At 40.6% G+C, this 16130-nt stretch overlaps 1 protein-coding gene across 1 annotated transcript in view; it reads left to right on the forward strand.

The window, feature by feature from the left end:
* The window catches only part of mao (monoamine oxidase), a 62304-nt gene continuing 46174 nt past the window's right edge, over positions 1–16130 (forward strand). The window contains exon 1 of the mRNA XM_052522122.1: positions 1–160. Within this exon, the coding sequence (XP_052378082.1) occupies positions 16–160 (145 nt within the window). The 5' untranslated portion in view covers positions 1–15. The remainder of the gene's footprint in view (positions 161–16130) is intronic.

Here is a 16130-nt window from a genome sequence, read left to right on the forward strand (position 1 = left end):
CCGCTTTTAATACAGATGCCATCCTCTGTTCGCCTGGCATCCAGCACCGAGCGAGGCGAGCGAACCGCAGGCAGCGGACGTACAGAGAGAGACCGGCAAAACAACACCATGACATCACAGAACACATACGACGTTATTGTGATCGGCGGAGGAATATCAGGTACGTGCAATTTAAAGGGAAGCTTCCAAACAATTTACTGCAGTGAGTAATTAGACTGCTGGGAATATTACAATAGACTGCGAGGGAGGGAATCGATAGGAACTCGGGGTGATATGATATTGTAAGAATAGCAGCCACATCGCTTTATGTAAGTGGCCAACTGTTGCAGCACAAATGTGCAACACTGTAGCCCACAAGTCAGACAATAAATGTGCGCTATTATTGTAGAGGCATATAGCCTACATTTGCCATGATTGAATACGCGTTATTCTTAATCAATGCGGACTTATTGTACAGTTTCAGTTCATCTGCGTGTGTTTGCTTGTAAGATAGTCTCTTCCGTGAAACTGCATCGACTGATAACATGTGGCTTTATAGTAGGAGTGTCCAAATGCAACATGTTGCACCATATTGCTTTAATATCGTAACAACAGTGTGGTTACAATTTAACAACTGGAGCATCTTTGTTCCTGCTATTCTTTGCTGTCATGCACTTCATATGATGAACATGCAATATAGGCTATATGGCATTTGACTTCCCGACTTGTGTTGCTGTAGCCTAATTCTCCACATCACAGTCACAAACTTTAAAAGCCTTATTTTACCTTATACAGGGTTGCTAAGTTACTTTCTAAATGTAATCTATTACAGTTACGTGTTACCTGTCCAAAATTGTAATCAGTAACATCACTCCCAAACTACGTAACGTAACCGGATGACTTTCAATACGTTTTGGATTACTTTCCCTTTAAGAGACATAGAATAACACGAAAATGATCCATCAAACGCATTTGGTGTGTTATAGTGGTCTCTGACCTGTGTTTACACTGGCTCAGGTGGAGCAAATTTAAACTTGACACTTTTTTCAATGTTGAATTGAATGACATTGAGAAAACTGAAAGGTGGTTTAAAATGCTTCAAAAGTTAGTAATTTTTATTTTAAATTGTCAGACTTGATTTGAGCTAACAAAAAAAATGCATCAACCCCTATACACATTTCCATTCATTATAATCCATACAATAATGCACATTTCCTTTTGCTGCAGGATACATTTCATGCTGTGCGAAACTGGTCAAATTAAGATCCTACACCTGTATGTCATGTCAGCATTTCACACAACTAGCAGTCACAGTTTGCCTGATATGTCATTGCCTGAGATGTAATTTGTGTTGCTGATCATGATTTCATCTTATCTCACACATAAACTGTGTCCTGATTTGAAAGTCTGACTGTGTGATGATTCTAACCCCACATAATGCATATGGCTAGTTGGTGGTGTGGCATTTGCTGTGTGTAAATAGCTGTATGGGTGTAGCCTCATAGAGGGCTGTACAGTCCCAATAAAAATCAAGTCTGCCTTATAAGCATCAATGCTATGAGTAAGCATCCACTTAAATAGGGATTGCATATAGAATACGGTAGCAGCAATATTAGTTATATTTGTATAGCGGATGTGAGTCAGGCTCACGGTTTCATGATGCAGTACCTGCGGCTTTAAAATCACTGTCACCTTCAGCCCAACAGGGAATTTTCTCTTGGTAAAATGGTTAAGAAGTTGTTTTCTCCTGTGGGAAAACAGGGTTCAGGTCCTGCCTGTGACATGAATATAATATATATTTTTATTGTCACCTAGGTGCAATGAAATGTGTTGTATTACAGGTTCAGCCATAGCCTTTGAGCAAGGCACATCGACCAATTTTTTTCACATTCTCTATGCAGCTGGAGAAAGTATATCTCCTCCCACATGGAATATGTTGGATTAGAGCATTCAAATATTGTTGCCAGTGAAATTGTGGAAAATAATGCTTACTGTATGCTATGGCTGAATCAATATCTGTAATCATGTGCCCTCCAGTGGAGGCTCCTCAGAGCAGGAAGGGGGTGACCATCCTCCTCAGTGAATTTTATAATTGTTTTATTGTAAAACATTTAAAAAGGTATCCTTTTAAGATAAAACTACACTAAATATAATCACGTCACCAAATAATTGATTAAAACACACTATTTTGCAATGAAGGTCTACAGTAGCCTCAACAGCACTCTGTAGGGTAGCACCATGGTGTAGCCGGAGGACAGCTATCTTCTGTCGTTCTCTGGGTACATTGACTTCAATACAAAACGTAGGAGGCTCATGGTTCTCACCCCCTTCCATAGACTTACACAGTATTTATGACAACTTCCAGAGAATGTCCTCCAACCTATCAGAGCTCTTGCAGCTTGAACTGACATGTTGTCCACCCAATCAAAGGATCAGAGAATTAATCTAGTACTGAAAGCATAAGCTACAGCTAGCTAGCACTGCAGTGCATGAAATGTGGTGAGTAGTTGACTCAAAGAGAGAGAAAGTTGAACAGTTTTGAATAAATTAATTTATTCCAAAATTATGTAGAAGCAAGAAAAAGCTAGATAGGGGCTCCCCGAGAGGTGCAGCGGTCTAAGGCACTGCATCTCAGTGTTAGAGGTGTCACTACAGACCCTTACTGACTGTACACTGTAAAGTTACTGCATGATTGTAGCGGGTGACAAAAATGTAGGCTGTGTGTAGCGGTTATGATATGGTTTGGCTTAGACAGGTTTTTTCGCCTGGACACAAGCAGCTGATGTGTTGTGCATTGAAGTCTACAAGCAAAGGTAAAAGGTGGAGGAGGAGAGTGCATAGATGCGAGAAGGAATCCAATTTGGCAGCTATGAATGTGAATTGTATTTACGCGTGATCAGTGATGTATTCATTCATCCGATTCTGTTGAAAAACGTTTCTTAAACAGAAGCAAATGCAACCAAACGGGCATAAACATACCTGAATTTGTCCAATAGAAACTCTCGTTTGCAACTATTGGACTAAGGATTACACACTATATATGCAGGCAAGAGTGTGAAAGGCGGTATTGAATGTATCACTGTCTGTCCATGTGTCCCTGTCTGTCACCTCAAATGTTTCTCTCGGCCTGTGTGCACCTATGTTGTAAACTTTCATTCATAGGCTAGGTTGTAGGAACCTCATGATGGGTACAGGGAAAATGAGAGAATCGTGTAGTAGCCTAAACCAATCGCGTGTTACATTTAACTGGGTTAATGGATATGAATGACAGTCATCCAAAATGCTGTAATAGAAATAAGGCCATGTTCATGAGAAAAATGTTGCGTCCTTCCTCAACTGAAACGGCACTAACCGCCACGGGTGCCTTCCAAGTCTGAACTCCAGACTTGGCTAGGTTGAACCCATTTTTATTTCTACAGTTTTAGAAGCTGAGTGGCGAGTAATAAATAGTAAGTAAACTCTTTTCTTTTCTGGAGACAGAACAAGAGGTGTCAAATGTCTTGTTTGAGGAAGTGTCACACAGGGCTATTACAGCTTTCGACAAGTGGAACCTGTGTTTAAACCGAGTTTGGGGAAACATTGATTGAGGCCAATCAGTGCTGGCAGACAGTCAATAAAGAGCTCAACTACTAATAGGACAGACCATGTTAAATATCTGGATTAAAACCAGCTGATCAACTGCTACGCCAATGTTCCTGTTAGTGAATCACATGTCATTTCAAATCCATTATATTAATGTCCATACTACAGCCTAATGTATCAGTTACGCTGTTACATGTAGTTTCAGAGAGGTATTTTGGCCTGTCTGTGAATGACTATGATTAATAAATGAGAATTCCGCAGAGAGGGTTCCGCAGAGAGGGTTCCGTAGAGAGGGTTCCGTAGAGGGCTCCATAGAGAGGGTTGTCTCAGGGTTGAATTGAAGTGGAATAGAGTTTTCATCACTTGATGTTGAATTTATTTATTTTATTTTGTATTTAACCTGTATTTAACTAAGCAAATCAGCTAAGAACAAATTCTTATTTACAATGACGGCCTCCCCCGGCCAAACCTGGCCTACCCCGGCCTCCCCCGGCCAAACCCCGGCCTACCTCGGCCAAACCCGGCCTACCCCGGCCTCCCCCGGCCTACCCCGGCCAAACCCGGCCTACCCCGGCCTCCCCCGGCCAAACCCGGCCTCCCCCGGCCAAACCCGGCCTACCCTAATCCAGACGATGCTGGGCCAATTGTACACCGCCCTATGGGACTTCCAATCACGGCTGGTTGTGATACAGCCTGGAAAACATACACAGCATTAAGATATTGCCTGCAAACCCGAACCTTATAGGTAAACTCAGCATTGTCTTAAGCATATCCACCACCTCTGCAATATACATTACTCCTTTGTATTTACAAAAGCATGTCTCTGCATGTTTACATATGAATCATAGTGTGTCACACTTTGCTCCTCTCTCTTTCTTTCTCTTGTTCTCTTTCTTTCTCTCTCTCTCACTCTCCTACAGTTACACTAGGACAAGGTTGAAATATCTCAGTTTGTCTGTGCTGTTGCCCTTTAGAAGGTGACAATGAGGCCCACTTATTACAATCACTGTCTCTAGTCAAGTGCTTCTCCTTAAGTACCGAGCAGTGGAGAGCTGTGTTCTCTTCTGGCTGCAAATTGTCCTCTGCAATTCACCATGCAGCCACGAGCCCCTTGGCCCCCAGGGGTGCTAGCAGCAGCACTGGATAGGTGAGGTGAAATGTGTTGTTTTACAGGGTCATAGTAGTACGGTACCCCTGGAGCAAATTAGGGTTAAGTGCCTTGTTAAAGGGCACATCATCATATTTGTACCTTGCACCTGAGGTATTTGAACAAGCAACATTTTGGTTTCTGACCCAATACTCTAACCACTAGGCTACCTGTCACCTCTACACTCTAACCACTAGGCTATCTGCCACCTCTACACTCTAACCACTAGGCTACCTGCCACCTCTACACTCTAACCACTAGGCTACCTGCCACCTCTACACTCTAACCACTAGGCTACCTGCCACCTCTACACTCTAACCACTAGGCTACCTGCCACCTCTACACTCTAACCACTAGGCTACCTGCCACCTCTACACTCTAACCACTAGGCTACCTGCCACCTCTACACTCTAACCACTAGGCTACCTGCCACCTCTACACTCTAACCACTAGGCTACCTGCCACCTCTACACTCTAACCACTAGGCTACCTGCCACCTCTACACTCTAACCACTAGGCTACCTGCCACCTCTACACTCTAACCACTAGGCTACCTGTCGCCTGGAAGAACCTTTTGGGTTGCCACACAGGAACCTTTCCAGTTCAAAAGGGCTCATCAAGGAACCCCCCCCCGAAAATGGTCTCAGAAGAACCCCTGTGATGGGAGGGATTCACATGTTTACCTTTTTGATCATATATTGTAGAGGGGGCAGCCTATCAGATCGGAGGCATGGCTTTCAGACAGTTATTTCTGCCTTTAGCATAAATGTAATTCCTGTTCATCATGTTAAGTTCATACACTACAAATCGTTTTATTATTCTAATAATTACAGAGCAGCGAGAGGAATAAAGTAGTAACTATTCCAACTTTGGGATATGCATAGGCTCTTGAAGAGCTCAGACACCTCTGTTAGCCTCATTGTAGCTACAAAACTGTCAGTGTTCAACCTCAATGTTGATACATTGAAACATTAAAGGTTCCTCGAAGAACCCCTCAACTAACTGAATGTGCAAAAATGAACCATTGACTAGCAATGGTTCCCTGAGGAACTCCAGGGGTTCCTTGAGGATCTCTAGGGTTCCTTGATTCCGAGAGTGTAGAGAACATTTAACAGAGACTGTTACCAAACCAGAGAGAGAGAGACATTTATAGTGTTGATGCTGGTGTTAAATGAACTCTGTAAGTGTTAAATTATCACTCATTAGTGTAACAGAACCCCGGTGTTGGTGTTAGTAACCAGTGTTAAGCCAAAACTACACTCATCATTATCATATTTCCCAGCATGCTTTATTGCAGGTTGATTTTTAGAATTGTTTCTGATTTACAAGTCAATATTTTAATATGCAATTAATAACATCATTATTTAAAACGATAACAAAGTGGTAACTATTGAAACATTGGGATACACATAGGCACTTGAGGAACTCAACTTGTATACACCACATGAAGCTACAAAAGTGTCAGTGCTCAACCGTAACATTTTTGACAATACAACAAAACAGATTAACAGGAGTGACGTCTACTCTCATGGGTGGCCAAAAATAACTATCGCAAAGCCAAGCCCCTACTGAAACCATGCCTGCAGGCCATTAACCTAACTAAGTGACCCAACTGGCTGGGTCACAAATAACCTGTTTGTTCTGTCCACTATTAACTAGTGATGGAGAAAGAGAGCTTTCTGAAGCATTGGGATTTTCCAGCCAATTGTGTCAAATAGGTTAATTACTCAAGGATCTGATCAACACAGTGTACACTAGTGACACCTGCTGGTGAAAATAATTTAGACCAGCCAAATTATTATAGACGATGTCCCACACGCCATAGCCTTTTTTGTCTTTACTGAAACCAATACCAAATCAAAAAGTTGTCTGCTTCTGATAAAGTAATACAGGTATCGGCACACTGCTTTGACATACACTGCTTAACGATTTGGACGCAGGCTTGGTTTGACTGGGCTGTTGACTGAGGGCCAGATATTTATAGAAAGCAGCTGGATTCCCCTTCTCCTGAACCTTTCCCCTGGAACATTGGTGTAAAAGTTAAGTGGCTGTGTAATTGCATCACGCTCAATAGAAATTCTGGGTCAAGACTCAGTAGATGTTTCCAAAGGCCTTCAGTCAGCCAACTCCAGCTTGCCTTTTGTATTAGTGTTAGCGGAGGCAGAGAGCCCTGCAGTCAATGTGTTGTGGAACACAAGATAAAACAGCTGTGGGTTAGGATTATCTACAGTATTGTAGCTACAGTACTGTTTATGCAAAGGATTTTGCAGAAAATGTTCAGGGGCTTCAGGGTGTAAAGAAGGGATCATCAACTAGATTCAGCAGCGGGACGATTTTTTTCTTGAGCAGCTGGTCGGGGGGCCGGAACATAATTACAAATAATTTGTAGACTGCAAATTGACTGCAAGAAGCTCAAACATATATAATATTTGACTAAAACATCATTTCAAATCTTGCTGACATTTCTATACGATCATTATGTGTGGAAATAGTTGAGAACAGATTTCCTGAATTAAAATCACTTGGAGCTGATTTCCTGGTGTTACAGTCTTTCATAAAAATGAAAACTCAAATATGTAAAGACCAACTTAATTCAAAGCAAATCAAAGTACATTTTATTTGTCACATGCGCCGACGAATACAACATCCACGACTCGGTGAAGCATAAAATATTACAGTTTTTAAATGTCCCGTTGGTAGGATATACTTTCTTTCAGTTCGTCCCATTTATTTTCTAGCGATTGAACGTTAGCTAGCAGAACGGAGGGCAAGGGCAGGTTAGCCACTCGTCGCCTGGTCCTCACAAGGCACCTTGATCTTTTGCCTCTGAATCGTCGTTTCCTTCTCTAGGGAATCACAGGGATCGGGGCCTGGTCTGGTGTCAACAGTATATCCCTCGTGTCCGACTCATTGAAGAATACAGCTTATCTTAAAATACTCAGTTCAATCCCAGTTCTGATGTTTAGAAGCTCTTTTCAGTCATAGGAGACGGTAGCAGCAACATTATGTACAAAACAAGTTACGAACAACGACAAAAAACAAACAAAATAGCATGATTGGTTGAGGGCCAATAAGACGGCAGCCCTACCCACCGGCTCCACCATGAACTTAGTGCTTGTCTTATGTCTATAAATATGGGTGTGGTACACTTCCTGGAGATTATAAGCGCAGGCTCTATGTGTTTTATACCTACTTACTAAAGAATGTGCGTTTGATCTCACTTGACTACCTCTCTAAAGAGGGCACAGTGTTCTGTGTGCCGGTATACAGTCATTTCAGGTGTTCTCATCACTCTGACAAACATCAGAGAGAGAGAGATAGAGAGCGAGAGAGCTATTCAAATCCATAGCTGCCATTGTTTCCAGGGTGAGAGAGACACAGCTGAAGCCTCGAAGAAACATCGCAAACATTAATATGTAGCAGGTAAATAAAGTAGAGCACATACACTACCGATATATCTAATGATAATAGTTAATTGATAGCTTTTCTTGCTTGCACAGCTGGAAAGACAGAGGGAATATTATAGATAGGGTGGTTGATGAGTCCACACTGACATATGAGCTCTTTATTGTTATATAACGGGATGTTAGATAATGGCAGTCAAGCTGTGGGAGAGGTTCAAGAGTACTGCAGGGACTCTAATACTAAGATGATTCATTGTGATTAATTGATAGATTGATTGATTGATCTGATCGATGATCAAATCATGCACCTCTGGCAGGGGAAAAAGTACACCAATACATCAAGGACCAAACACAGTAAGGTTGAATCCTTATTCCCGGTTTAGTTTAGTTTATTAGGATCCACACACACAGCTACTCTTCCTGGTGTCCACATAAAGCATACAAATACATGATAAACAAAAAGTACAAAATGGTTATAGACAAGAACAACATATGATATTACATTACATTCAAAATAAAACATTAAATAAGAGTTATATATTGGAAAGACCAAGAGACAACAAAAATACAATCTACACACTATTCATACAGCAGATATTTGATCTTTGAAGGGTTCTTCCTAGAACTCTCTGAACAGTTCCGTCAGCCTTATTATCCTCTAAAATTAAACTGTCTATTACCTCAAAGGCAAAACGCAGTAACTACTCGGTAACTCGTTTTTTTGGCTAATCAGCCAAATATTTTGCAGGTAGATAAGTGATAATGCACTGATGTATATCAACCATGACCACTGATTTGACCTATGACAGATTCTGCACTCTGCCTTTGTATGACCTTAAACAACTATATTGGTTATGCAAAGGCAAAGTGCAGTATCTTCAATCTAAATGTGTTTATCCAACTTTCTTGTTGGTTTTCTGTTTTCTGTGTGAGTTCTAACTACATTTCAACTGTATTTACTGATTATATGTAGTTATATTTTCATGTTTTTAATGTTGTATTGTAGTAACCCTCAAGCATTTTTTTCAACCACAAGGTAAGGACTATTTCATCAAGCAGAATGTTCATACTTAAAACTTTGTGCAGTTTCTACAATGTATGTCAGGTTGTGGGCTACTGGTATAGAAGTCAGGTGCAGGAGAGCAGAGAGTTGTGATCAGGTGCACACTTTATTTGGCAGAAGCAACAACAGACGGACGCAATTGTGTCAAAAAACCTCATGACAAAAGTGAAAAGCGTGACAACAGTCACAATGATGCAAATGTTTAACAATTAAACATAATTTGTGTTTAACACGGTACCCGGGGAAAACCCAGCCGGGCGCGTCACACAAAACACGTAACAAAACAATCCCACACAAAGACATGGGGGGAACAGAGGGAATATATTTGTAGTGTGATTAGGGAATGTAAAGCAGGTGTGCGGGGAAACAAGACAAAACAAATGGAAAATTAAAGGTGGAGCGGCGATGGCTTGAAGGCCGGTGACGTCGACCACCGAACGCCGCCCGAACAAGGAGAGGAGCCGACTTCGGTTGAAGTGATAAATGTCTTCATCCAACTTTCTTGTGTTTTTTTCTTATTTGACATTGTATGGACATTGTTATTACTTAGGGGGTCATAGGTCAAATCAGTGGTCATGGTTGATATGCATAGACATTTACTTAATAGTAAGATAATACATTATCACGTGTCTACAACATATTTGGATGGAGAGCCAATACATTTTTAAGCCATTTTTCTCAGTTTCACTGTTTGCAAGGTTACTGCTCTTTTGCCTTTGTATGGCAAAGTGGGTAACTGCTGTCACAACAAGGTGTATCAAAGCCAAAGTGCAGTAACTTCAGTTATTGCTGTTTGCCTCAGTTTTTACTTGGATTTTGTAGTTAATGCAAATTTCACACTCCATTTTCTCTGAAACGGAACATAATTGAACCAGTACACTTTGTCAACTGATTTCAGTTTGAACTCAATTTCTACCAAAAGTGTAGTTACTGCGTTTTGCCTTTGTAGGACATTATACATTACATATATCATAAGGCCATTCTTTGACGGGCTAGTTATACCCTAACACAGTGGTGTTAGGAAATACCTGGCCACATCAAGCCTGCAAGTCACATTATGCTTGCAAAGTGATGTGTATTTCCTATTGGGATCCAGTCAGAGTAAGGATATCTAACAATTGGGGCTCTTAATCACCCACAACTGTTTTCCTTCTAAATGACTGCCAGGGTAGGGAAGACTGATTACTTAGATGACATAAATCATCTAAACTGGAAAAAACATCTTAGTAATGGTGCATACAGTAAGTCTAACAGATTGTATTCGGTTTTTTTTTAAACGTAGCTTTGTTATTTATCTTTGTGTAGCATAAGAATAATCAACCAGTCAATGTACATGCAAAAACACAAATATTGAAAAAAAATATTCTGAAAATCAACCTGCAATAGAGCATGCTGGGGGTGAGGGGGTTACTTCTGAATCAACACTTCTTGCCTTCCAACGAATCATAATTTCCTTCCAAAGGATCATTTAAGAACCCATTCTTCAAAAAATGGTTCTTAGGATGTTAAAGGTTCTAAGTAGAATCCTTTGCCTTATGAAGACCATTTATTCAGATGAATTTATTCAGCTTCGTAGAACCTTATCCCTCTGCAAAGGACCCTTTTGGAACCCTTTTCCTAAAAATGTAGGGAAAATAGGCTCATCTCTCTCTCTCTCTCGCTGTCTCTCCATCAGTCTCTCTCTGACTCTCCCTTTCTCTCCCTCCCTCTTTCTCTCACACACTCCCTCCCTTTCTTGTCTCTTCCCATCGTCCTCATCTCTTCCCATCTGCCTCCTCTCTCTCTCTCTGTCTCCCTCCCACTTTCTCTCTCTCAATCTCTCACCATCCTGCGGACATGACCTGTTTACCGTGCAATTTCACACATCTCTCCTTATAATTGCTTTTCGATACAGCTGCTTTGTTTGATAGATCTGAAAAGGCAATCACTGTCTGAGCCCTTACGTCTTGTAAATGTCTCCCCTCTGCCGGATCGATACACAGCATTTTAGGGCCTAAGGACAGTGGCAGAATGTCCTCTTGTTGTGTTCTTGGTATTGGATTTTTGTTTTGTGTCGCTGTTCTGTGTTGGCAGAGCCCAGGGAAAGAACATTCCACGTTATCTGGGAGATAGAACAGTCCCATCTTACTCTTTTGACATGTTTTGAGGTTCACACACACACACACACACACACACACACACACACACACACACACACACACACACACACACACACACACACACACACACACACACACACACACACACACACACACACACACACACACACACACACACACACACACAGCTGGCTGCCTTTAGTAATCCTGCCAGGTTAAGAGAAAACAAGTGTCAAACTGTAAGCAGTGTGCAGACAATGCCGTAGCAACTTCTATGGTCTTATGTCTAGCCCTGTCTTGGATCTGTTTAGTCAACTCCTCCCTTACGGAAAAACCTTATGAATTTCACATGTGAACACGTGATCGCGTGTGACCTCATGAAATCACATTTGATTTAATGGGAAGTTAATCTGATAACGTGATAACATGTGAAGCAACATATGATGACATAAAACTACACGTGACAACGTTTGAAAACTCAGGTGTCAAATGTAATTTAGAATATTTTACATTGAAAGGCATAATTGACGTTAATTAAATTTAAACAGTCATGGTCCCCTGCAGGTTTTGTCTAGTTCCCGGTTTGTTCCCGGTTTGTTCCTTGGGGATCCAAGGACATTTTTTAGAACGTTCTATCATGGTCCCCTGGAGGTTTTTGTCCAGTTACGATGTAAATATGATAAATGTAGAACTAGTTACTGTGTTTTTACAGCTAAGTTAATAGACAGTATGCTGATACTTGGGAATCAACCTCCTGGTTACTAACTACCTGAAGTTCCTACTGCACCACCAGGTCTGCTGGTGTAATGGAAATTGGCAAAAATACATTTCTGCAATTTGTGTCACTCCCTGACCTTAGAGAACCTTTTTATTTCTCTATTTGGTTAGGTCAGGATGTGATTTGGGTGTGCATTCTAGTTTTCTATTTCTTTGTTGACCGGGTATGGTTCCCAATCAGGGCAGCTGTCTATCGTTGTCTCTGATTGGGAATCATACTTAGGCAGCCTGTTTTCCACCCTAGTTTGTGGGATCTTGTTTTTGCGCAGTAGTTGTCTATCCCTGCAGAACTTTACGCTTGTTTATATTTTGTTGTTTTGTCGGTGTTTCAGTGTTAAATATCATGAACACTTTCCACGTTGCGCTTTGGTCTCATTCATTCAACGACGGACGTAAGACTTTGCCTGACGTTGCAGTAAAATAATGTAAATATATACTACTTGGTGTTATTTCTATGAAATGACAGTATTCTGATTTCAATTAGTGTAAAAAAAACAGTAATTTTGTACTGTAACAACATTTGGGATTTGAAATAAAACCTCTTGGTCACTAACAACCTGAAACATCCTGCTTTACAGTGCAGCTATAACACCAGATCTTCCAGCATGAAAAAGATTTGGCCACGGACTTAATGCATTTCTGCACTTTGCTAAAAGCTGCCCAGAATCAAGTCAATAATTGTCCAATAATCACCACCAATATAACATCAACATAAAACTACCAGTGATCAAGGACACTTGACATAGAGTACACATCAGGGGTAGGCAACCCTGTTCCTGGAGTGCCATAGGTACTGCAGGATTTTGTTCAAACTAGGCCCCACACCCGACCAGCTGAGCCAGTTGATCAGTTCAGTGATTGCCTAAATTCAACACACCTGGTCATCCAGGTCGGTTAAATCAAAAACATGATGTGCTTCCAGCACTTCATCCCTGGTATACATTAACACTTTGGGGATTTGAACTTGCACTTGTGGTATATTGGCCATATACCACAAACCCACCGGGTGCCTTATTGCTATTATAAACTGGTTACCAAAGTAAAAGTATTTTTTTGTCATAACCATGGAATGCTGTCTGATATACCACGGCTTTCAGCCAATCAGCATTCAGGGCTTGAACCTAATTTATAATTGTAAATATATCCATTGTGCACATGTGCATAACTATAGATAGGAGAGTTTGAGTGATGAAAGTTGGACAGAGGATCTCGAAATCTCTGAGCGAGAAACACTAGGACAAACTTAAAAACAAATGTTAGGCTATTTTATGGCAATTGGGCTGTTATCATGTGCCAGATAATGACTAAAAACCTTTATAACTTTATAACTGTATTTGCAATTTCAATAGGCATAGGCTACAGACTAATATCTTGGTTTATAATTTTAATTCAACTTTGCCGTGGTTTGCCTGGATAGATGCAGGCAGCCTATAGGCCTACATCTCATTTCAGATAGTCTACTGAATGATTTAGCAGACTCATTTATTAAACATGAATAGTTTGTCGATTTCGAAGTAAGAGGTGCTTCTGTTTCCCAATAGCCTGCTGGAATAGGCTACTGAGGATGGGCTCGTAATTTCAATCACTGAATTAAATATTAATAATATGTACATGAACTGAATTTGCTTGTCAACAACAGCCATTGTTTATTTATTTTATTTTTTTATCCTGTAACCAAATCTGATTGACTGTTACCGTCAGTCTAATGCTTTCCAACAACTGATTGGCATTTGCTTTGATAACTTCCAATTTATTTAACTAAACATGGCCATAATAATTGCATAATAACACAAGGCTACAACAACAATACGCTGACGTTATAGGCTATTTATGAAATACGTTTGCCAGCTCCAGGTAGGCTACACAAGTGGCACAAATTGTTTTGCAATGACTCCAGTGATATAGGCCTAGTCATTTCAACATATTCATTGTATCAAATGGTAGGCTACAATGGCATATAAATGAATAGGCTACTTGATGGACAACAAATGTAAATGTATCATTCTGTCACGTTCTGACCTTAGTTCCTTTGTTTTGTCTTTGTTTTAGTATGGTCAGGGCGTGAGTTGGGGTAGGCAGTCTATGTTCTTTTTTCTATGATTTGGGATTTCTGTGTTTGGCCTGGTATGGTTCTCAATCAGAGGCAGCTGTCTATCGTTGTCCCTGATTGAGAACCATACTTAGGTAGCCTGTTTTATTTTCTGTTCAGTGTTTTTTCAGCACCATACAGGACTGGTTGTTTTATTTCAGTGTTCAATTATTTTATTAAAGAATATGGACACTTACCACGCTGCGCATTGGTCCTCCTCTTCTTCCGCCGACGACCATTAAACATTCTCCACATTTAATGTCAGTTTCATTGAGTACTTTTCCCCCTAACAAAAGCAGGTGAGGGAGTTCCATAATTTCCATTTAAATGTTCCATAATGACAAGTTTAATAGCCTACCTACAACTGGTAAAAAGTTGTCACATTGTGCAAGTGTGCTGCTCTGTCTCCTCTCACTCATTTGACTCAGCCAATAGGGGACTAAGCTGCATGCTGCTGTGCTCTCTCAACACACACACATCCCTAAGGCCCTCCCCACCACTCACTCAATAACATAGTTAGCAGCAGCAGGTCACAGTGAAATACTTAAAAAAAAAATGTTTTAAGAGAAATACAATGTTGGCGACAGTGCAATTTAGAAGTAGCCCAAAAAACCAGCAACCCGCTACCAATACATTTTCACCCGCGACATTGTTTTGAAAGTAGCCCAATTTGCGGGGAAAATGGCAACCCTGATGCCACTAGCAATCTTGCCAGGCTTGGTTTATTCGAGGCGTGGCTTTCAGCCAGCTCTTTTTAGTCTTCCGTAAGAGGGGCTGTCATCCCAATGAATCTGGTCTGTTCATAGACATTATGCTTTGACACTGTTAGTTCTGCAGGTTTGTTAAAGGCCGGCATAAGTGCATGTGATACCAAGCATTATAAGAGCTTTAACTTATAGCTAGTTACCATGCAATTGTAATACTCATTTTCCTATCAGACGGTCAGTTCAGTGAGTATGATGGATTAGATATGGTAAGTTACTGTGAAATTTACAATAAGTCCCTTGTAACTATTATAGTTGACAGTAAGTTATTGAAAATTAAACATTAACCTCCTGTGAACCAGTTGCCATTAAAGAGGAACAAACAGACAATCATAATACCAGTAAAAAAGATCAAATTCCGAGTTTATGCTACAAAACTTCAAAAGAGGTTTTAAAATGAGTTTGTATTTGACTCAACATTCCATGATGCAGAGTAAGGCATTGTTGGCAGAATAGATGGAGGCAGTTCAATGCATGATCAGTATAATTCACTAATACATTTCTTGGTAGTCCAACAAATATTGCTATCAGGTTGTAAATCACAGCTGGCCTTGTACATTGTGTGCTGTCTCAAGTCAATCGAGATTCAGTTTCAATTACTCCATATTTTGGATCAAAACGGACTAATGTAACTAAGGCTGGGAATGTCAATTCAATCAATCTAGCAAGGGCAATGATACGTCAGTCAATACATGGCTAATAGGCTAACTTATCTATTTACGTAGCTATTCATTTAGCGAGCTAAAAACACCACCACTTAACACACCCTCTAACTCTTCGGAAGTGAAATCTTGTATACCCAAATCCTTCTCTGCAGCTGCCACCACAACATCTACTATATGTTCTTGGTAACAAATAACCATCTGGTGGCACTGCTGAGGCAATAATGCACTCCAGACCAAAAGTTCAATTCCCGAGAGCATTTTCGCACACTTAGGGCTAGATTCTATCAGAGCCATGCTAGCAAACACCTGCATAGCAGTTGTGTCGGAGGTAGAACTGCGTTAGTGCTGTCAAATCCACAAGTGTCTCCTGGCATTGTACCTGAAGAGGAAATTGCCATTGGCTGCATGGAGCTGCATTAACAGAAGTCCCATGCAGCCTTGTTTACAAGTTGGATTGTGATATGTAATCTACACATTGACAAGGCTGATATAAATCCTTTAATGATTTTCAATTTGAGTGTTATTATTTCTATATAGCCTACACTTTCTCGTTCTGAACTT

Source organism: Oncorhynchus keta, chromosome 7 (genome assembly GCF_023373465.1).
Source record: "Oncorhynchus keta strain PuntledgeMale-10-30-2019 chromosome 7, Oket_V2, whole genome shotgun sequence".
NCBI classification, from domain to species: Eukaryota; Metazoa; Chordata; class Actinopteri; order Salmoniformes; family Salmonidae; genus Oncorhynchus; species Oncorhynchus keta.